The sequence below is a fragment of the Siphateles boraxobius genome, unplaced genomic scaffold, assembly GCF_051911475.1.
Source record: "Siphateles boraxobius isolate OS27281-9 unplaced genomic scaffold, OSU_SipBor_1 18, whole genome shotgun sequence".
NCBI lineage: Eukaryota > Metazoa > Chordata > Actinopteri > Cypriniformes > Leuciscidae > Siphateles > Siphateles boraxobius.
The window spans coordinates 11974700-11998558 of NW_027508788.1; the positions used below are offsets into that span (position 1 = coordinate 11974700).

Here is a 23859-nt window from a genome sequence, read left to right on the forward strand (position 1 = left end):
CAGACTTTACGACCTCAAAGGAATGTGGCCACATGCGCCACATGCTTAAGAGAGAGAGACCATCTTTAATTAAATAAACTTTGCGGTGTTACTCTGATCTATGAAGGAACATGCCTCACAGAAACTGTGATGATTTACTGTCTTGTGTACTATTAGGTATAACAACATGGTATGTTTGATTGGGGTGTATGTGGTTGAACAACCACCCAACGGTCAATATAACCTCACCTGTATCATGCTTCCTAGCAAATTAATCCTCATTTAATGACACACACTTTGATGTACATCACCTTCTCTTAGAATGCAATGTGAATTTGTTATGTCTATTTGAGCTTGAATGAACAGTCTAAGCATGCTGGGGACAAAGACCATAAATCAACTAAGAGCCACTTTCCCTCTCAGACATGTCCCCTTTCTGATTGGTCGAGTTCATCCCTTAGGGGAGGATCTTCTCCAGGCCTTATTAGAGACAGTCCACATGTGACCTCCCTCTCTTAGTTTTTTCATCCAGCCGCAACACTGTTCTGGTGAGACTGGGGAGCCCCCTCCTCCTCCACGGGGGCCCCAGGGCCCAGCAGGCCTCGATTCCAACCAGATCCGGCCTCATGGAAAAGAGAGAAGACTCTCTCACAAAGAACCAAGGACAATCTCAGGAGTTTTGGAACAAAGACTCCAACCAACAAAGACTCCAACCAACAACGACTCCAATCACCCATCCTTCCGACTTCCTCACTTCTCCTGGGTGCTCGGCGTGGCCTCAACAGAGTCCCAGGCCTTCACCAAACCAGTCATGCGTTCCTGGAGAAAGAGAACGCTCAACCAACTTCCACTTGACACTGCCGGAACCATCAACGACTCCAATTTTCAACAACTTCAAGAATTGTTCCCATTACAAATGCAAGTATTCAATTCAATGAAATGTGAAAATGAAATTCTGATGGTTCTTCTCATAGACCCTCTTCCGGTTTCCAATTTCATCCTATCACTAACCTATTTATGTATTCATGTGTGTATGTTGTTTAGTTTATTTATATTCATATAAATATCTATATTTAGTTAATAAAACTTGTACATAATATGTATTTGGTTCTGTTTTGTTTGCAATACAAGTCACTTTACGATCACGGTTTTTGCTACTGGCTCAAAGTACTGTACAGGCGAAGAAATAATTATTCTTCGGTGGCCATGGAAGATACCCTTTATTAGAATAAATTAATAATCAAAATAGTTCGTTGGAAGAACTGATTAATTGATTGTAATATTAATTCAGCCACATCAAGTTAATCCAATTAACTGACCCAAATATTTATAATTAATAATAACAAGATATTATTGATTATTAATATTTCCAAAAAGCTGAGTTCCTTACATCCTGGATAGCGTAAAGGTACAAGATTACATTGATCATATATATTATAGTGCCATCCAGATATATACTGATGGCTCAAAAGATCCACATTCTGGTATAACATCTGCAGCAGTATTTATACCACAATTTAAAGTCAACATTTTGAAAAGAACAGCAGATTACATTTCAGTATTTACATCAGAATTAATAGCAATTATATTAGCATTACAGTGGGTTGAAGAAGTTCAGCCAAGCAGATCAGTTATATGCACAGACTGGTTATCTGCAATTGAAAGTATAGCAAGTGGTATTTCTACAGCTAGACAGGACTTAATTTATGAAATATTACAAAGTCTTTTTAGAATCAAACAATTGAGAATCGTTATTAATTTTCTTTGGATACCAGCTCATATGGGGGTTGCAGGAAATGAAGAGGTGGATAGTTTAGCCAAACAGGCCATAAAATTCCAAGAAGTTGATATTAAAATTGCATTAAGTAAGACTGAGATAAAAAGTATAATAGCAAAAGAAATTAGGAAGAAATGGCAGAAGGAGTGGGATAGTGGAAATATGGGTCGGCATTTATACAAAATTCAAGGAACAGTTGGTTTAGAAAGGAGAAATTTTGGTAATAGGAGGAGGGATGTTATAATTTCAAGAATGCGTATTGGCCATTGTTTACTAAATCAAAGTATGGCCAGGATTGGGAAACACCAGACTGGATATTGTGACAAATGTAGTTCCGGAAAAATGGAAACAGTGGAACATGTATTATTGAAATGTGAGGCTTATGCGAGACAAAGATTTAAATTATTTCAAGTATTAAAAGAAATGGAAATTGAAGTTTTTTCTATCAAAGCATTATTAGGGAATGGTCCAAAGCAAGTTAAAATATATGAATTACTACTTAATTTTTTAAAAGTTACTCATTTAATTAACAGGATTTAGGTCATTACTACCATAACGTTATCCACACTCCAATCCAGTAGGTGGCGGGAATGCACCATTAAAGTTTGGTTTGGCAACTGCCATTAAACTTGAAAGAAGAAGAAGAAGAAGAAGAAGAAGACCCTTCTCAAACATCTTGGTGAAATCTTCAGCTGGAGTCTATAAAGTGAGTTAGTTTTTATGTTGTAATAATTCATACTCATTTATAATAAACTATTGTGCGCTGCAGCCCGGAGAGAAGTTGTGATGATGGGAGAAACGGAGGTTTTTGTACAGCGAATAAACACACGAATGATTCACTCTTTCGAAGCGCCGCTCACTGGCGACACCCGCTGGTCGGAACAGTGTAAATGCATCAATAACAGCCCGAACGTTTGTAATGTTACCGTATACAAACCAATCGCAAATGTTTTCATGAAACCGTTATCTATATAATTTACAAATCCTTTAATATCTTAAATATGAAGCATAAATAGCTAGGATGTGTGTCTCTCATCACTAGAGAGCGGGAGTCACTACAGTTTAAACGGTGCTGTATCAGGCGAAAGTGTAAACAAGGCGTTCGGCTAGGCTAGTATGCTAAAAAGGTTAAGCATCACACAACTATTGACCTATTAAAATACTGTTGAACATTCATGTCTTCCCACAGGAGAAGAAGCAAGGAGGAGGAATTACTGCAGGAGAAACTACTGACATACTATTGTAAAGATGGATTTTGAGGAAGAATCCTGGAGGATAAAAGATGAATACACAGAGGAACAAATAGGTCAGTGTCCATTCTTGTTTCTTTATTAATAACTGCTGAAGAACATTAAGACTATAACCCCTAATTTACACAATTAAATAAGCTGTAAAATAACATTTACTAGGAACAGATATGAAAATACAAGATGAGTTTGGGAAAATGGATTTATTGCCACAATGTTGTACTGTAGATGCATCTTCCCAAACTCATCTTGTATTTTCCTATCTCTTCATAGTTAATGTTATTTTACAGCTCATATAATATCTTATAGTTTGTGTAATTTTACGTTAGGGAAAATGCATCTGTGTTCATAAAGTAGTTGCCAAGATTTGATGAATTATAATTTCAGAAGTATGTTTATAGCACCCGATAAATAGCTATAAATTAAGTGTAATAGCATTCTGCTATTAAACTAGGTATTACTTTTATTTTAATAAATGTAATATGTTTGTTTTAGGTCTGATGGAACAACGTGAAGTGGAGGAGAAACACCAACAGTTTCAGAAACCTCAAAAAATCACTCAAATAAGAGGAGAGAAATGTTCTCGCATCTGCTCTCAGTGTGGAAAAAGCTTCAAAACTAAATCAAGCTTGAAGATGCACATGAGAATCCACACCGGAGAGAAACCCTTCACATGCCATCAGTGTGGAAAGAGCTTCCCATGGGAAAGTAGTCTCAAAACTCATCTGATGTTTCACTCAGGAAAAAAATCATTCTGCTGTGATCAGTGTGAAAAGAAATTTATTTTGAAAGCCGAACTGAAAAGACACATGAAAATTCATGCAGATGAGAAGCCTTACCTGTGTTCTGATTGTGGAAAGAGTTTTTCACAACTCCAATATTTAAAAATTCACCAGAGTATTCATACTGGTGTGAGACCTTATGTGTGCTTAGACTGTGGGAAGAACTTCACTAGATCCAGTGACTTAAAATCACACCAGAAAATTCATACTGGAGAGAAACCGTACAAGTGCTCACACTGTGGACAGAGTTTCTCTCATTCATCATCCTTGAAAGATCATGAGAGGATTCACACTGGAGAGAAACCGCACCAGTGCTCTTCATGTGGGAAGAGTTTCAGCCAATTATCTGGTCTACGAACTCATATGAAAAAGCATTGCCCAAAGTTGTGTAAGTGAGCAAAGTTCACATTCAGATCCATCACTTTCAAGAAAATCATTTTTATTCAGATTTGGCGAAGGGTGGAATTTCAACAGAATTACTTCATTTAAAGGGGGCCTATTATGCAAAATTCATTTTTTTACATGGTGTTTGAACATAAATATGTGCCGGCAGTGTGTACACAACCACCCTATAATGGTAAAAATCCACCCACTCCCTTTTTTAATTCCCATAAATCATAAGCAGTGTTTCAGAACAAGCCATTTGTGATGTCAAAATGCATTATTATAGGGTCTATTACCATAGACCCTGCCCTCAGTGAGCTGTACACAGTCCTCCATGTTTATCTCCTTGCCAGAGCATTTAACAGCAGCATTCATGTAGGAAATGTATTCTTATTAAAGCTATTACATTTTTTTCAATCAACAGCAGTCGTTTGATTCATATTGACAGCATATATTGCAGTAGGTACTATTACTCTGCTTTCACTTTAATACACATATCTAATAAATATACTCATGCAATTTTTCCCCTAGCTGTTTATACAGACATAATTGACTGTGTTTATGAGAACTTTGTGTGTTTTTGACATAACCTTCTGTGTATTTGACAGTTTAAGCGCAAGTAAGTCCTGAAAGAGAGCTTAGTTTAATACTCACAGGACGTGCCGCGTGACATCCAGCTTTCTGTGCTCGTGCTTCAGATGTGTGCACTCAGAAAAGCATATTTCAGAAGTTTTTTTCAAAAAACCCCGATGAGGCCTTGATCAAGCCCCGGGAAACGTGACTAGCACTGGCACGCTCGCTTTTGGCCTGACAGTGGAAACACGACTGTTGTCTGGGCCTGATCTGATTGTTGTTGTTGATTGATTCTCAGCAGATTGAGGTGACAATGTCTTGTAATTGCTGAGGCTTTTCAACACTGATGCAGGAGCGTTGTATGAAAACTGGGTTTTCAGCTCATTTATGAAACAACCATCAAGCAGGAGTGTTCCTACAAGTATATATGTATTCACATGGATAATAAGGACTCATGTGGATACAATTTGACAAAGAATGTATTTATTTTCAGCGTTGACCAGACAATTATGTTTTATTTTATCAGGCAGTTATAGAGAGCATAATTAGGCCTAGCTTGCACACCTGGTAAAATAACAATGAAGAGCATAGGGAAAAGGAAAAGTCATTAAAGGGATAGTTCACCCAAAATGAAAATTCTGTCAGTATTTACCCTCATGTTGTTCCAACCCCGTACGACCTTCGTTCATCTTCGGAACACAAATTAAGATATTTTTGATGAAATCTGAGAGCTGGATCACTCCATAAGCTTCTACGGGATTGACACTTGCCAGCCCCGAAAAGTTATTAAAGACATTGTTAAAATAGTCCAAGTGACTACAGTTGCTCAATCTTAAGTTTATCAAGCGACGAGAATACTTTTTGTGTGCAAAAACAAACAAAAATAACGAATTTATTTCAACTATTCATTTCCTTCTCTGTGGGCCTCTAGTCAGTTAACTTAGTGTAATAGCGTAGAGGTACGTCACACGTAGACGTAGGCTCACTATTGGTCGACGCTGGTCATGTGTGTGATGCGTGTGACGTACAACAACAGAAGCTTACTCTATTACACTAGTGAACTGACTCGAGGTCCACAGAGAAGGAAATGAATAGTTGAAATAAAGTCGTTATTTTTGGGTGAACTATCCCTTTAAATGAACAGGGAAGCACATACAATTTTAGGTTACCCTTCACACATTTTGTGAATTGTTTCCCTCTGGAAGACGGTACAGATGTAGGTACAATTGTTTTTAGCCTCACGTGTGCTCTGTTTGTGGAAAGAGTTTTTAACCATTTAAAACGGCATGAGATTATTCATACTTGTGTGAAACCTTATATGTGCTTTGACTGTGGGAAGATCTTTATTTCATCCGGCATCTTAAAAAAAACACCATCGAATTCAGACTAGAGAGAAACCGTACAAGTGCTCAAACTGTGAAAAGAGGTTTGTAATTTGAGTTTATAGTTCTGAGGTTCCTATGGGTACCTGCACAAGGTACTGAAATAGTCGACAAAACAATACACCATATGAACGTGAAGTACAAATTCCACTGAGTAAAGCAGAAATAAAAGGAGGAATTAAAGAACACAAAAATAAAAAAGTGGCAAGAAATGTGGGACAGGGAAATAAAGGGCAGACACCTCTACAATATCCAAAAACAAGTTCAAAAAATAAAAGGCAGGGAAATAAAGGGGAGACACCTCTACAATATCCAAAAACAAGTTAAAAAAATAAAAGGCAGGGAAATAAAGGGCAGACACCTCTACAATATCCAAAAACAAGTTCAAAAGTAGGAAAGAAGATTAATTATTACACAAATTCGAATAGGACATTCTAGGGTTGTCTAGATACACAAGGGGTTCAATCATTCATTGTTCACAATAGGCAAACTTCAAACTGGATTATGTATATCTTGTAGTGAAGCAGAGATTTTTTCTACATTGTGCAGCATTTACCATGGAAAGAAACAAGTTTATTAAGAAACTGAAGGATTTAATCAAGGTTTAATCATTTTTAATTTATCAAAATGAAGTTGTGCCTCAGGACAATCAAAAATGCAGAGAGAAATACCTAGTTATCCCACCCCCATTCATTTTCTTATGTTTTCCCAAGGTTTTCCCATGGGTTTTCCCCCCTTATGTTTTTTACTTCCCCGTTAATGCTTCACACTCCAGTCCAGTTGATGGCGGTAATACGCCATAAGCTGGCTTGTCAAACGCCATTAGATACCAGAAGAAGAAGATGAAAACGAATGGTGCTCGCTCAACCATAAGTAAAACATCTTAGTGAAACCTTCAGCTGGAGATTAAAGTGAGTTAGTCTTTATGTTGTACCAATTCATGCTCATTTATAATTTCCGTATGTGTGCAGTAGCCTGGAGAAAGGTGGTGATGATGGGAGAAACGGAGCTTTTCTGGCTGTTCACAACATGTCGCGTCTAAAAATGCGTGGATAAAGAAGACTGGGCCGTTACAACAAATTATCAGCTCTCCGATTCTGTCAGTTTTATTACGAAATTCAAACAATAAAAACCATTTATTGGTACCGAACTTTGGTTTCGCTGTAACGCCCCAGTTCAAGCTGCACGTCAACCGACTTTTACTCTTTACCACTAGTTTATAGTAAATAAACACGAATCAACAATAGGTATGTTGAAGGAAACCGTACAACTTACCGAAATGTATGATTATTCAGTTTTTTTCAACCGCGGAAAGAGGTCAATAAAACGAGAACAATGTCACATAACGTTACATTTACCTCAGGAAAGCCATTTGATGACACTAGTACGTAAAATTAACTATAGAGGGGAGTATTTAGCTAAATTTGTGCACTTAATTACATATTTTTATAGTTTTACTTAGGCTATATCATTACAAAATATTAAAGCTACAATATGTAAGATTTTTGTAATAAAATATCCAAAAATCACTTGCACAGTGTGATATATATTTCCTGCAGTTGTGTAACTTACAATATTCCAAAAGTCCACAAAGATTTTTAATTTCAGAGAAATTCCAATTTTAAATAATGGCACGTCCCGGAAAAAAATGTCGCCTGTCAATGACACAATATCCGCGCTATCCTCGGTTTCCGCAATGTCACGTAGACAAATGAGGTAGTGGTGGTTATAGCTGTTGTGTACATCATGGATCACGATTACTCTTTGGCGAGTATTGAAACTCCCAAAAAACATAAGCGTTGACATGATGAGACGCAGAATTTTTGACAACCAGAGGAATAAAACAAGGATAAAGGGTGCGCCGATCCAATACTACCAATATTTGCTGGATCGGGTATCGACCAGATGAGACCATCCAAATCCGATATTGTGCGTATGTTATTGTTATACAACACAAAAGGCACAAAAACATTATAAAGCACCATAATGTTTTCTTGTACTATATTCCAAGTTTTCTGAAGCCATTACATAGTTTAATGTGAGGTACAGATTTAAGTCGTTAAACTCAAGTTCACCTAAGTGCTTCCCTCCGCTGCGGCTGTCAGTCATTCTCCATTCAGCACTCAAACAGCGCGTCACGCTCGGGTACGACAGTCAACACCATGAAACTCTCTCCAAGATGATTAAATGTTCCTATTATTATACTGTAGATCTGTAGATAAAGGTCTATGGTTTGCATAAAAGGATTTTAACTTGCTGGAGTTTCACGTTACTTTCTCCTGGGTGTCTGTAAGATCACAACACTGGAGTAGAGAGCGATATAATTGTTCTTCACGTGCATTAACTGAAATTTAAAACTGTTAAAAGGCTCAAACTAATAAATAAATAAATATGTATATCTTTTGTGCTTTGAACTTTTCAATGCGAAGTGCTGCACGCTGTGACTCCATGTTGCTTCAAACACATCATTCTTCGCACGGGATGCGCATAAGTGTTTCGTGCCGCTCTGAATTAGAGCCTTTCATATTACAATACTTTTGCACAATGGCAGTTTATTGATAGCCTTAGTTGTTCTGTCCAATCTATCATATGTTCCTGCTTCATTAAAAAGTTGCGCTTAATTTTTAAAGAAATGTCTTTTAATTATATAGTATATATTTTGTCTGTATATTGTTTTACAAAGTCAAGCTTTGATGCCTTTAACAAAAGAATAATCACAGTTTCTTTACCACAGTGAGGCATACAGATACAGTTTATTAGGTAATTTGGCATTGTTTTTTTAATTATTATTTTAGTATCGGATCGGATCGGTACTCGGTATCGGCCAATACTGAGTCCCAGGTATCGGAATCGGTATCGGAGGCAAAAAAGGCGGATCGTGCCACCCCTAGTTTTCGAAATGGAGAGAGCTTTGCGACGAACTTGGGCTTGACAGAGACTCTGCTCTCGCGTGTGTATTAATAGAACCAGAGAAAGCAGTTGTCATGTATAGATATGAAACAGCTTTACAAACAGTCTTTTCAACACACAGTATTATTATTTTCTGTGTTACATGCAAATATCCATATCACAGAAGTACTGGGATAAAAGTTTATTGTTTGATATAAACACTGATGTCCATGGAAGTGATCAAAATAGAGAAATCACCTATTGAGAATAGCATGGTGCTTCAAATAACGATTGTATCAATTACATAATTAAGCCGATGGCGAAAAGTGACTGTTAAAAAAATAATTTATTGAATCATTCATTCAATTGATTTATTTAAAAAAAATGTTGATTCATCTAGTAAATAAAACAAATAAAGTATTTATGAGTAATTGAATCATTCATTATTAAACTGATTTTTTTTTTAATTATTCATTCAGATTATTGAACATTTTATATAGAATGCAGCAATTAACATTTTATCCGTTATTTTGTTAGGTTGTCAGTACAGAATCGTGGGAGAATTATGATTTCGGTTTGAAATTTATCCAGAATCAGCAGCTCCACCTACCAGTCATTGTACCATGTAAACATTGCAACATGTTTTCACAAAACTTAATAAAATTCTGTTTAGTTACCAAATGTTTTGTCAATCACAATACACTTATTGTGATGCAAGTTTTTTTGTTTTTTTACAAACCTATAATCAGGTTTGTAACCTCAACAGACCAGATACCATTTAAAGCGAGCTGAAGCGAGCCGTACCGTACCATGCAGTGGAAAAGCGCCACAAGCGAGCCGTATCGAGCCGTACCGTACCATGCAGTGGAAAAGCACCAAAGCATGTCGTACCGAACCGAACCGTACCGTACCGTACCATGCAGTGGAAAAGCACCAAAGCGTGCCGTACCGAACCGTACCGTACCGTACCATGCAGTGGAAAAGCAGCTAAGCGTGCCGTACCGAACCGAACCGTACCGTACCATGCAGTGAAAAAGCGCCAAAGCGTACCGAACCGAACCGTACCGTACCATGCAGTGGAAAAGCGCCAATAAAGGGTCTCTGCAGCAAAAGTGAAAGTACCAGCGGGTGAAATGTTTCGAAATGTCTCTTTGCACAGCAAAACACCCGTTTCAATAAAATTATATATTAAAGTTTAAATAGCCTAGCCTACTTTTACATTTTCGCTGCTTTTCTAAAAATGGTTTTCGCCATTACCTTAAACAAGCTGCAGCTGCTTGAATCCCAATGCAGGAGCTGTAGGTTAGCACAGAAACAAATGGTTAGTTGATTGCTGTGATAACGCGTGACACTCGCGAACAGCACTGAACACGCTCTTTTGCCGGTACAACATGAATATTATTATTATCATTAACTTTTCATTAACTTCGGTGGGGTGTACTATACGGGAATTGTAATTGGCTGCTTTTTCTGCAGAGAGCCGATCTCTATTGATGTGTCTTATTTATTTTTTTTGGGCTCGTTTTGTTGGTAAAGGGTGAGAGACCTTGGTTCCCGACCACTGATCTAATGAGTAAATTAATGCATTACAAGTAACATGCATTATGTAATCAGATTACTTTTTGATGATACAAGTAAGTAATGCATTACAAGTAATGTTACAACATGCATAGGATAGAAGGAATGGATAGATATTCCGGAGCAACTTGGCATTTCTGACTGCCCATTGGCCATCTTGGTTTGAAGGAAAATAAAATCGACATGCAATGTCTTTCCACTTGGTGGCAATGCATAGGATGATGCACTTGGGTCCACTGTAGAAGTTCATGTACAACTATGCAATCAAAACCCATGCAAGAAAATGCTTTTTGAATAGCTATCCACTGTAGTGACTTCAAAGCGGGAAAGGAAAAACTGTCATTTTTGAAATAGGACTTTTCTACTAACTTTATTTATATTTCCCTTAACATGGTGGACATGCTAAAGTTGACCACATTAAATCTGAAAGATAAATCGGTAAAAATAGACAATTAAAAGAACCCAAATTGTTTATTCACTCCAAAGAAGTGATGACTGCTTTATGATATGTCATTTAATTAAAAATTTCCAGCTTTCATTTAAAGGGAAAGTAATCAAAAATAACAGTGTGGACAATAAATTGAGGGACATGCAAAAAACTTTTATAATTGTTAAAATAAATTTAATAATTTAAGAAAATGTATACATTAGAGAGGATCATTACTGATATACCCAACAATGTAAAAAAAGAAGGAAAAAAATCATGCATAGTAAGTGTTGTATTAATCATAAAATTGGGATACACAGGCCTATGATCACAGTTCGTCCATCTTGGCTGAGTTTTCAGTTACCCCTTTTCCACCAAGGCAGAGCTAGTGCTGGTTCAGAGCCAGAGCCTAGTTCAAATCGGTTCTTTGTTTTTCGACCACCAAAGCATCAGCTCCGAACCAGTAAAAGTGGTTCTTAAGTAGCACCAAATCATTGCTGGTCTAGAAGTAAGAACCGCTTACGTCAGCGGCTGGGGGCGGGGTTACCGTGACCAAACAGAAACTTTTTTAAATAGCAGCTCGATTGTAATCTCCGTTAATGCAAGTTACGGCGAGCTGCACGAACGTGCTGGATTCGCCGTGTTTGGATAACGATGTAGGTTTGCAAAGCCATGAGCATAAATAGTAACGCAACGACTGCCATTGTTGATGGAAGGTTTGTTCGAGATGCATCGGAGCGGCATGGACTGATCGGACCTGCGGGAGTGTTTGGAGAGCATTCGACTGGATCGCTCTCGCAGTTCGAGATTCGCAGTGCCGAACCATGTCGAACAAGCCTGGTGTGTTTGTGTGTGCCGCGCTAGCGTTGCTGGGCAAAATGAGATGTATACAGTGACGTAAGATCTGGCTCTGTGATGGCTCTCTAGCCTGTGGAAAGGCAAACCGGTTCTTTGAAAGCTCGTCAGTCGAACCAACTCCGAACCGGCACTAGCTCTAGCTCTGAACCAGCACCTGGTTCTTCTTGGTGGAAAAGGGGTAAGTGTTATGGAAAGGAGAAGCTCAGTTCTTGTCACATGACCTGCGGTGCGCTTGCGGTATTCTGATTAGTTGAGATTTTTTCCATCTCACCGCGGTGTAGACTGGAAAAAACAAATGTGTGAGTTTGAGCGCGCAAAAGATGTGAAGTGAATGGCCTTTAAGACAGCTTCAAAATGTATATTGTTCAACATTTTAAGGCAGTAAGATCATGATCTTTACTAAGGACACAAAAGGCACTGAATCCCAGGAATTACACTACACTACAGTTTAACTGTATGTTTGGGGAATATTCCTAACTGGGGAATATTCCTATCTGCCCAAAGGAGAAGCAAGCAGGGGGAATTATTCCAGGAGAAACTACTGACATAGTATTGTAAAGATGGAGATTAAGGAAGAACCCTGCAGAATGAAAGATGAAGATATAGAGGAAAAAATAGGTTGGTGTCCATTCTTGATACTTCATTAATAACTGCCATTAAACTAGGGATTACTTTTATTTGAGTCTTGAATTCTCTAATGTTTAAATGTTTGTTTTAGGTCTGATGGAACAAAATGAAGTGGAGGAGAAACTCCATCAGTTTCAGAAACCTCATCAAAACTCTCAAAAGATGGAGATTAAGGAAGAACCCTGCAGAATAAAAGATGAAGATACAGAGGAACAAATAGGTTGGTGTCCATTCTTGATACTTCATTAATAACTGCTATTAAACTATGGATTATATTTATTTCAGTCTTGAATGCTCTAATGTAAAATGTTCATTTTAGGTCTGATGGAACAAATTGAAGTGGAGGAGAAACGCCATCAGTTTCAGAAACTGAAGAAGAGGAAGAAACATGAAAGAAGAGGAAAGAAATGTTCTTGCATCTGCTCTCAATGTGGAAAGAGCTTCAAAACTAAACCAGGCTTGAAGATGCACATGAGAATCCACACCGGAGAGAAACCCTTCACATGCCATCAGTGTGGAAAGAGCTTCCCATGGGCATGTAATCTCAAAACTCATCTGCTGATTCACTCAGGAAAAAGATCATTCTGCTGTGATCAGTGTGACAAGACATTTATTTTATCAGAGCACCTGAAAAGACACATGAAAATTCATGCAGATGTGGAGCCTCATGTGTGTTCTGTTTGTGGAAAGAGTTTTTCACTGCTCGAACTTTTAAAACAGCATGAGATTATTCATACTGGTGTGAGACCTTATATGTGCTTGGACTGTGGGAAGAAGTTTACTAGATCCAATGACTTAAAAACACACCAGAGGATTCATACTGGAGAGAAACCGTACAAGTGCTCACACTGTGGACAGAGTTTCGCTCAGTCAGGTGACATGAAAGCTCATGAGAGAATTCATACTGGAGAGAAACCGTACAAGTGCTCACACTGTGGAAAAAGTTTCACTCGGTCAGGAACCTTGAAAGATCACGAGAGAGTTCATACTGGAGAGAAACTGCACAAGTGCTCACTCTGTGGAAAGAGTTTCACTCGATCAGGAACCTTGAAAGATCATGAGAGAGTTCATACCGGAGAGAAACCGTACAAGTGCTCACACTGTGGACAGAGTTTCTCTATGTCAGGAACTTTGAAAGATCATGAGAGAATTCATACCGGAGAGAGACCGTACAAGTGCTCTTCATGTGGGAAGAGTTTCACCACATTATCACATCAACGGATTCATGAGAAAAAGCATTGTCCAAAGGTATCTAAGTGAGCAGAGTTCACATTCACAAGTAAATAATTTGATATTCATGTAACCCCCTAGACTTTTACACTGTTAAACATTGTCATAAGTTATATGAAGTATCGTAGTTTCCCTGTAGGGGTCGCTATGTGAACTCGTTGATTGGGACGTAGAGTTTAATAAAAGACTGTTCTTAGCTGTTACGTATGAGGTGATCAATCCCTGCATTTGAATTGTAACTAAAACGGCTTCAAATCTTCTTGGAAGTCTTTCCACAAGGTTTAGGAGTGTGTTTATTGGAATATTTGACCGTTCTGCTAGAAGCACATTTGTGAGGTCAGGCAATGATGTTGGACAAGAAGGCCTGGCTAACAGTCTCCACTCTAATTCACCCCAAAGGACTCTGTGCAGGCCAGTCAAGTTCATCCACACCAAACTTGCTCATCCATGTCTTTATGGACCTTGCTTTGTGCACTGGTGGGCAGTCATCCCCAAACTGTTCCCACAAAGTTGGGATCATGAAATTGTCCAAAATGTCTTGGTATGCTGAAGCATTAAGAGTTCCTTTTACTGGAACTAAGGGGCCAAGCCCAACCCCTGAAAAACAACCCCACACCATAATCCCCCCTCCACCAAACTTGGCACAATGCAGTCAGGCAAGTACCGTTCTTCTGGCAACTGCCAAACCCAGACTCGTCCATCGGATTGCCAGACAGGGAAGCGTGATTCATCACTCCAGAGAACACAATGCTTTAACAAAACGAATAAAATATTTGTTATGCAGCAGTGTGCAGGCTTTTTTGTTTTATATACATGAGATAGGATACGATAAGCAAAAACAAGTACAAACACATGGTCAAAAAAAGAATACAATTAAACAAAGATACAAATTATATACACAGTGCTTTAATCTCAGGAAAGTCTACTAACTTTACTTTTCAGGTAAGTGTTTTCGTCTGAAAAGAAATCTAATTTAGTAATCAAATGTAAAATAGGACTGCATAGTTTATCATAGATTAGATTAATGCTTATTAAAGTTTAAGTTTTTCATTCAAGAGCTGTGAGTGATTTTCTCTGCCTTTTGTTGTTTGATTCGCATTTATGGCTCAATCGTCAGCAGGTTTATTAGACGTTGCCCCTTTAAGACCGAGTGCAGATCTAATAGGTGACTGATGCACCATAATTTTCTCCCAACTATTTACGTCCATTTAAGACATAAACTGTGTTTAAGTGAATAAACTGCGTTTCAGAGAATCTCAGAGCTGGTCATTTTTATATTTTTATGTATATTTGATAGTTTAGATGCGCACATGAAGCCCAAAGTTAAGTAGCCTATACTTGTCTTCTCGTTGCAGTCCATTTCGGAGCGCGCGTCGCCTTGTGAACAGCTCTTGCGCAGATTTTTGTGCTTTTTAATAGCTCTTTTAATGATTAAACGTGTCCGCAATTTAGCAACAGTAGAGACTGCATTTTAAAACAATCACCGATCGTGCTGATTCTGAGGGTACGTTTGGGTTTTAGGAAGAAATGACAGCGCATCGCTGTGAAGGGAAGGAAAGTGCGCTAGACAAAATGCGTCTAGTTTGTAATGGTTTCATCTCAAATATCTTATTTTTATTATCTTTGTCAGCCGAAATCTAAAATAAAAGTAGAATAATATCCCAGATCTAAAGTGTAACCACGTTTGAATGTTTAGTTCTGTCCTCACTGTTACTCATTAAGCAGGGCTGTCGTGTTGTGCGCGCTGTGGCTCCGCGTGAGAGATCGCTCTCTCTCTCTTCTGGACTGCGAATAGCAAAATTGAATCACAGACAAATGGTTTAATATTATTATATATAGAAATGGGTGGCTAGGTAAACATGTTCAAGATTACGTCTTTATAGCAATAATAAATAGTGGGCCTACGTGTATTTTCTTAATTTCTCCAGTAGCCTACTGACAGCAGAACCGATAACGTCCGAGCTTATCGATACTGCTGTCTTTCAAAATTCAGCCCCGGGGCCCGTTTAATACCGGGTTTCGGTACCCATCCCTAGTGAAGATGTCGTTTACATCATTAATTTGTTGGAAACACACGTTAAATGTTAACAGCACAAATAAACAGCATTGCCCTGAGATTCTTTGCGAGTGGATCTTTCCTTTACACTATTGGAGATGCAAAGAATGAAGTGATAACTGCTGTCTGTCATGCCATTCGCAAAGTTTTATGGCGCTCAAGCAGTTTTTAGGGTTTTTTTGCGTGGCATTTCCAAGCCACCTAAGAATGTATAGCAGGTTTTTTGTTTTGTTTTTGTTTTTTGCCAACGCAGGTACATTATAATTTAATGAAGATCATGCAATCATAACCATGCCGATTAATATGACTTAAAGTATATGTCCCTCAGGCTTGCCTAATGTAATTGGTGCCATAGACTATAGAGACTGCACACACATTCCCATCAAGGCCACAATGAAGGGGGTTTTGTGAACCGAAAGGGAGATCACAGTGTAAACGAGCAGGCAAGTTATATTGCGATTCTTAATATTCCAGATTAGTAATATTATCAAATTTAAAATAAAAAAAGGCAGCTGACAGACTAAAATCTCTTGGATGGTGTGTGACAATGTTCCATATCACAAATGTGGAAGCAAAATGGCTAGGATCTGTGCATGGCTCCAAAAATTTTCAGAGATTCACATTTATTATTAATATCATAAAAATATTAATATCAAGCTCAGTGTCTTACATACACTTATGCTGATCCTAACAGAACTGCATTTTTCCATATACAGGTGATTACAACAGGATCCTGCTTGGAGACAGGTGTTCAGGGGTAAACCTGTCAACACATGCCTTATGCAACAAAAATTAAAAGGAAAAGTACAACACTGCCCACCTCTGTATCACTGCTTTGTGCAGGCTCTTCTGTGGGCCTTTCTGTAGATGTGGACTCCTGCAACTCAAATTGCATTCAGAAATAATAGGTACTCAAGTGTAAATTAAGTAAAGTTATTTATGCACTTACAGATACTCTCTCCAAAAGACAGTCACCTGAGAAGGTTTCTTCACTGTCCTGTGCAGTGGGCAAAAATGGGCATTACAAAGTGTTGTACTTTCTTCCCTTTTGATGTAAAGTTAGAAAAAGTCCACTTGCACATGTTTCAGCCACCACTTGCTTGGGAACAGGTAAAAGTGTTGGTGTATTGTTTAAAACTGCACAAAAGAGGAAAACACAATTTCATTACAATGAAGTACACTGGGGGGAAATGTGATCAATAACTCAATGTAGTTTCACAGATGTATACTTTCACAAGTCAAAGCAATTCATTACTACTCAAGGTTTAACAGTTGATATGACTGGACCAGCCATTTGGATTATAGGCCTACTTAATTTAATGCAGCAACAAATTATTTTACCGTGTATAAGATAATTTAAAGTTCATTTATCAGCAGTGAAGGAGTTGCTGCAACTGGTCCCTGCTGTGGGTCTGAGGAAGAGCTGAACGCAGGGATGCCCTTCACATTCAACCCAAGGGCCAGCTCTTCTGCCTGGGTATAACGTGCGGGGTGCAGGACCACCTGTTTGTTTTTTCTTTTCTTTTTTTCTCAGCCTTTTTCTTGGTTGCTTTTACAAACAGGCAAACATTTGTTAACAGTGCCTTTTTAAAAGAGACTAGAATAAGTACAAATTACCACTATGTAGGATATTCTAGTACTTCACTTTTACTTGTTCCCATGTTCTAGTAGTGGGTGGTGACTCTGACATTACAATGAACAAAGTTATTAAAGTTATTAAAATATAAAACTATGTAGTGTAATAAGTGATAAAAAAATCTAACATGGTCACCGTTTGCAATTAAGATTAAATCAAATATCCTCAGGGTCTGTGACAAATACCTGTGTTACAGCTGCTATCAAGTGTATAGAGATGAACTAACTTTTACTTTACACAAATTTTGGTCAATAACAAGATAAACATGAAATCTTGCTAAACAAATAATTTAATGAATTATCTTATTACCTTGATTCTTTGGAAGCAGATTCTGTGTAATTTTATCATCAAAATAATTATATCTGTGTTTCTATATGAAGTTAATTAAGTGAACATTGGCAATACCCGATATTTCATTCTAGATGGCATCATTTGTTGTCATCGTCAGTCATTTAAATGTTTCATGGATCAAGAAACGGCTCTAAATCTGCTGTATGTTAAATATCAGCCTGTGAATCCATTTAAATATGTGTGTCAGCATTTATTCAGAAGTCAGCATTCAGATCAGCTATATCATTTTTTTTTTTTATTACGCCACGATGTGCCAACCAACCTCAATCACATCTTTTTCTACATGATGTTTTTCAGAGTTGATTGGTGGAACTATCGGTTTTCGGCAAAAAAAAAAAAAAAAAAGATAGTTTTTCCGGGTTGTGTCCGATGCTGGAGCGGCTGAGAAATAAAATAAAAAGCAAAATAAGAACTATCACTGGCACCTCGAGTTGTTTATTTTAACACGTGATTAGCATTAACATTGATAGCTTCCTTTTTCTGCACCGACCAGGTAGTGCAACCACTGTTCCTTTAACTTTGAACTTACAAACTTCCAACTGTGTCCCAGGAACATGTTCATGAGGAAGGATAAAAGGGATGGTGGAGGGTGTGCAACCTTTCTGAGGGATGATGAAGATCACAGAGTGATGAATGTGTGAAATCAGTCTTATTATTGTGGGATAAAGGAACTCGGATTTACATGGGCCATTCTACAAAATTGGTGCAAACTGCTGTCCCACAACCAAAAAAGCATTTAAATATTAAAATATTAAAATAATTTTTTGCAATTTTTTTCCATTGTTGTTTTAAAAAATAAAAACTTTTTGATTTTTTTTTTTAAAGTGAAGTTGAATTTTTATATATATATTTATTTATTTTCTTTGTCAATCATGAAACTCTATGTAAAAAAAAATATGTCCCGCATTTTCATGTCACTACCGAAACAGAGTGTACATTTTAGTTCATATGCTGAGACTGATTTTAACACAACCCTACATTTTTGATCTGGCAATATGTCCTATGTCCCTCTCTTTCATAGTAGATAGGTATTTTAATTTTGAGCTAAATATGTTCAAAAGTCTGAAAATCTGTGTGTAACTTTAAGGAAAGTCACAACCAAACACCTTTTTTCTCCAATTAAGCAAACTTTTTTTGAGGTGTTACTCAATAAATTTTATTTTTTTATGTGCGTACAACTGTTCAGAACTGTGCTAGCTCAGCGCTGTTTAGCATCTTTGAGCTATAGGCTCAAAAGTATCTAAAATTGTCAATACCGAAACAGTCATGACCGAAACATGTCATTATTTTGGTAGTGACAAAAGGGAACACATAATCCTTTATTTGGGGAAAATATAAACAAAATTTAAGTACAGTTATGCAAATTATTAGTATTTTAAAATGTTTTAGTGTTTTAATTATGTGAGTTAAAATTCTGTAGTGTAATGTGGCCGCTACCAGAACATTACTGTCACTGCCATAAATGTGCAGTCACGATCGAAACATGGGATGTTTTGTCAAAAATAAGTATATTGGATTATCAACTAAGATGTTATTATAGTGTTTGGTTCGATGTATATTTAAACTAATGAATCCTTAACTTCAAAATACAACACATCTCATAAATTACACTTGAAATATTGTTAAAATCGCAAATGTTATTGATTTACTTGTGAAAACTTTTTACTAAAATAGCACCAAAAAAATGATTTATAAGGTATATGTTAACAAAATCTAAATAGGGCAATATAAGCCTTCTTATTAAATTATTTATTATTGGGTTTCGTTATTTGGGAAATAGGAAAAATATATTCCACAACTTTCTGAAAATACAATATGAGAATTAACTGCACAATTACTAGAAATGTGTCTCTCGGATATTATACAATTTGCATACATACAAAATTAAAAATACATTACAACATTAATTCTCTTCTCACTCCAGCACAATAGATGGCAGATTGTTTAATCACAACCCACCAATAATCCAACAATAGATGAAGACGAATGTAAGTGTTCCCTCAGCTACTTGAGATCTTGATGAAATCTTCAGCTGGAGTCGTGAGTTCGTTTTTATGTTGTAACAATTCATACTGATTTAAAACTGTTGCGTGCAGTAGCCTGGAGAAAAGTAGTGATGATGGGAGAAACTGAGCTTTATGTACTCCGAATAATATCACGAAATGATTCACTCTTTCGAAGCGCCGCACGGTGGCGACACCCGCTGGTCGTAACGGTGTAAATGCAGCGAGAACATCCCGAACATGTAGGGTGCTTCTCATTTATTATTTGTGCATCCTCGTTTCCTTTCCTCGCTTCCTTTCCTCGCGTCTCAGCTCCTCCCCCTGTAGGTTGTGAGGGGAGGCTGCAAGGAAAGAAAGTGAGGACGGAGGAATCGAATGAAAGCTTTTTTTATACATTGGAATACTTGATCACTCGAGCGTCACTTCACAGCGTCATCAGCAGGGCTCAAATGATCTGCCCTTATGTTGTTGAAGTTTGTTTATTTAAGAAATTCATAATGAATAACAATAAAGCAAGATACCCTGTTGAAATATGTGAGATGTGTGGTTTATATAAACTCCAAGGGTAAACTATAAATTAAAAAGAATGTGACCGATGTGAAGGGGGAGGAGAATGTAAAACATTAAGTACATAAAGCCTCCTCACTCCTCGATCCTCGACTCCTCGCGGTGCAATTAGAGAATTGAGATGTCCTTCAAGATGGCTGTGCTTGATTGGTTTCCGGGTCATAGGATGGAGGACAGAGGAGCGAGGAGACGAGGAGGGATATTGAGAAGCACCCGTAATGTCACTCCTATATGGGGAGGCTGCAGACCTGGAGCCATAGACAGTATAAGAAGTGGACAGAGCCATCTCATTGGAACTCAGTTGAGACAGTTGAAGCCCATTTTTAGCGATTTTTGAGCACTTCCGTTCCTGACGCGCAGACTCAAACCGACTCAAACTAAGCTTGATGACGTGAGCAACCTGTCTGACAGACGTAAATCTTCTAGTAGCTGTACGTGAAAATTGCCAACGTTAATCACTTCATATGCATTCACTTGCCACATACCGAATTATTTCCAATTCCCCAAAAACGTTGTTGAAATATTTTGTCCCGTTGCTTTTATGGACTCATTATCTATGGGCTTCTCCCTTGACGGGACGTCCCCCCGATTGCCTGCGAGCTTCTCCTCCTGTCTATACGGTAATGTCTCTATTGTGCGACATAAAGTTGCGTGGTTATGACGCAATCGTTAGCCTGTTTTTAACAAAAACGGCTTCTACGGGGCCATAACGTAAGATACAAAGTAATGGAGCCTTTTATACATTTTCGTGTTTATTTAGAAATAAATAATGGACAAATTAAGTCTTTGTACGCCTCAGATGTAAAGTTATTCGCTGTCAAAGTGACGCCAAAATTAATGGGAGTCAAGGGAATGCTAACAGCAGGTGAAGTTCTGCTACAATGGCGGCTCCCGAGAGGCTTCAACTTCCGGCTGATGGATTACCCCCTTGTCTGGAGCCGGCAGATATACGCCCCTGGCAGTTTTACGCCCCTGTTGTTCCTGATGCGTCCAGTAGGGGGATATACTGCGAAATAACATAATTAAATCGACTCTTACACATTAATAACCCGTCCATAGACAATTTTTTTTGTTTTTTGTTCATTTAAATATAAACGTTAGAGTGTAGATCTGCACGGATTAAAATGTCTGTAGCTATTCAGTTGGGCTTCACTCTCTTCACTCAGCCTACAGAAGACTATGTGTTTTTGTGAATTAAAAATACACAGTTGGATCAACTATGTTATGACCATAGGGTTATGACAAGTATATGACCTACTGCAGTTATAGGCCTATTCACCGTAGGTTTTTATATGGAAGACTGAGTGAAATATGTGTGAATTAATTTATAGTTACATTTAGATATTAACCAAATTTAGCCCATTAGACATACAGTACCGTGTAATCATATGGATCCTTGATTAGCTGTAGTAGGCCTTCTATTCTCTATTGGTCGTCATACAGCTACAAAACAGTCGAGTCTTACACAGCATTTTATGAAGACAAACACAATTTATCCCTTTTCTAAAATTCCAAGGGCCATTTAAAAGAAAGACAATATTGTTGTTCACCATTTTTTTTATTAACACCATTTATGAATTATGATGACTCAACTATGGTTTGCCCCTCTTCTTTAACTATTTTTTAAAAGGACATCCATGATGATTTTATTGTGTGTGTGTGTGTGTGTGTGTGTGTGTGTGTGTGTGTGTGTGTGTGTGTGTGTGTGTGTGTGTGTGTGTGTGTGTGTGTGTGTGTGTGTGCGCGCGCAGAATTGATGTCAGGTGTGGATTGCATCAATTTGCTCCTGATCTTCAAAGTACAACGACACAAGCACTTGTTGGTGGAACAATAGTGAAAAAAGTGTCAAGCCACTTTGATTTCTTTTGGCCACCAATGATGGACTGTGCAGAGAAAATTGAAAATGACATTAAAACCATGTCCATGTATGTCTCTGTAAGTTGTTTATTTTGTAAGTCGTAAAAAAAAGATGGGTGTTTATAAGTTTAGAGAGAGATTTTCATTTTCTTATAGCCTAGCTAAAGCAAATACACACCTTTATGAGATGCAAGTTAAAAAGAATTTGGTAGAGACAGAGTATGATGAAACCCACATTAAGTGCACATACCCTACATTTTAGTCCAGACCAGTAAGCTATTTTAAGAAATGATTTTGGAAATAATCAAAATATTTGAGGGAGTGTGCAGTTCAACTCTTTACTTAGAGAGAGATTTACATACATGTATATATATGCCTATAAATGTGTCTTTTGTGTGTTCACACCATAGACTGTAAAAAAACAAGTTCATATATTTCCAATATCTACTGTAATGTTGCCCCAGAAACCATGTAGAGTATGTTTCAATGCAAGGAGTAAACAGGGTCTTACCAGAAGAGGCCATCTCACGCAAGCTAAAGACAGGCAACACAAGAAAATTAAAAAGAAAATTAATTTTAAAGTGAGTAGAGAAGACTAGGGGCAGCTAAACCTACACGTGGTTAGCTAAGTTTAAGCCAGAGAGATAGAACATAAACCTGACCGTCAAGAACTTTTTGTCTCTCGAAATAAATTATAGACCCATCCATTGATATAGAAATGAATTGATATCTAGGCTACCTATAACAAGCTAATTGTTTATAAATAATAAATGTTGCATCATTGCTAAACAACAATAACTTTAGCAGATTATTTAACATACAAATGACAGAATATATAATTTTTTTCAGATTTTCATTCTTGCGATAAAACTGTTGATTATACGGTATTATTACTTTGTCTTCTGGCCAAGATTCATCTTCATAAAGACAGAACCATTCAATGATCCTGATTTAAGAATATTCTCCTCTGATATAAAGTCCCTTTTTCTTCTTTTAAGAAAATGTCAAAACCTTTAAACTCAAAGGTTTCTAAAATAAATATTATCATTGAGTCTGTTGTAAAGAACCTTTAATTTTTTATATTGACAAAATGTAAAATTGTATTGATTTGTGTTACCTCAATCTCTTTTGATGTCCCCCTTGTTATTTTCTGTTTTGTTTTGTTTTTTCTCTTTCTCACTGTTAATGTCTTGTATCCTTTCATTTGCAATACAAAATAAATAAATGTATTAATTGAAAAAAAAAAGAAGATTATTTACGAACATAACCCAATTTGTGTCGCTGTACAAGCCTCCCCCCTACAGATGGGGCGTAAAACTGTTGGGGCATTACAACAGGGGCAGTAAAACTGCCAGGGGCGTATATCTGCCGGCTCCAGGTACTCCTAGAGAGCAGAGAGTCACTACAGTTTAAACGGTGCTGTATCAGGCGAAAGTGTAAACATGGCTTATGGCTAGGCAAGTATGCTAAAAAGGTTAAATATCTGTTAAATGACCACTACTTGTACCCAAACTTAAATGACCACATTTCCCACAGCTATTGACCTGTTATAATACTTGTTAAATTATTTTATTTTATCTCTATTTATTTTTTCGTGTGCCTCATTCTCAGAATTTTCCATTTTCATCATTGAATGACATGAGCTCATGGAAAGAG

The 23859-nt window shown here is 37.5% G+C and overlaps 1 protein-coding gene across 5 annotated transcripts; it reads left to right on the top strand.

Annotated features, from left to right (window-relative positions):
- The first annotated feature begins 2381 nt into the window (after positions 1-2381).
- LOC143741168 (uncharacterized) lies at positions 2382-18191 on the top strand. Of its 5 annotated transcripts, none has more exons than XM_077233592.1 (5): positions 6936-7035; positions 12281-12494; positions 12595-12723; positions 12823-13751; positions 16506-18191. In XM_077233592.1, the coding sequence occupies exons 2-5, from the start codon at positions 12437-12439 to the stop codon at positions 16548-16550; spliced, it is 1161 nt and encodes a 386-aa protein (XP_077089707.1). In that variant the 5' UTR covers positions 6936-7035; positions 12281-12436; the 3' UTR covers positions 16551-18191. The 5 variants fall into 5 exon arrangements, with proteins under 5 accessions (XP_077089709.1, XP_077089708.1, XP_077089711.1 ...); XM_077233591.1 differs by having other exon boundaries at positions 12381-12494; XM_077233596.1 differs by lacking the exons at positions 6936-7035; positions 12281-12494; positions 12595-12723 and adding exons at positions 2489-3062; positions 3499-4134 and having other exon boundaries at positions 12961-13751.
- Positions 18192-23859: the final 5668 nt, after the last annotated feature.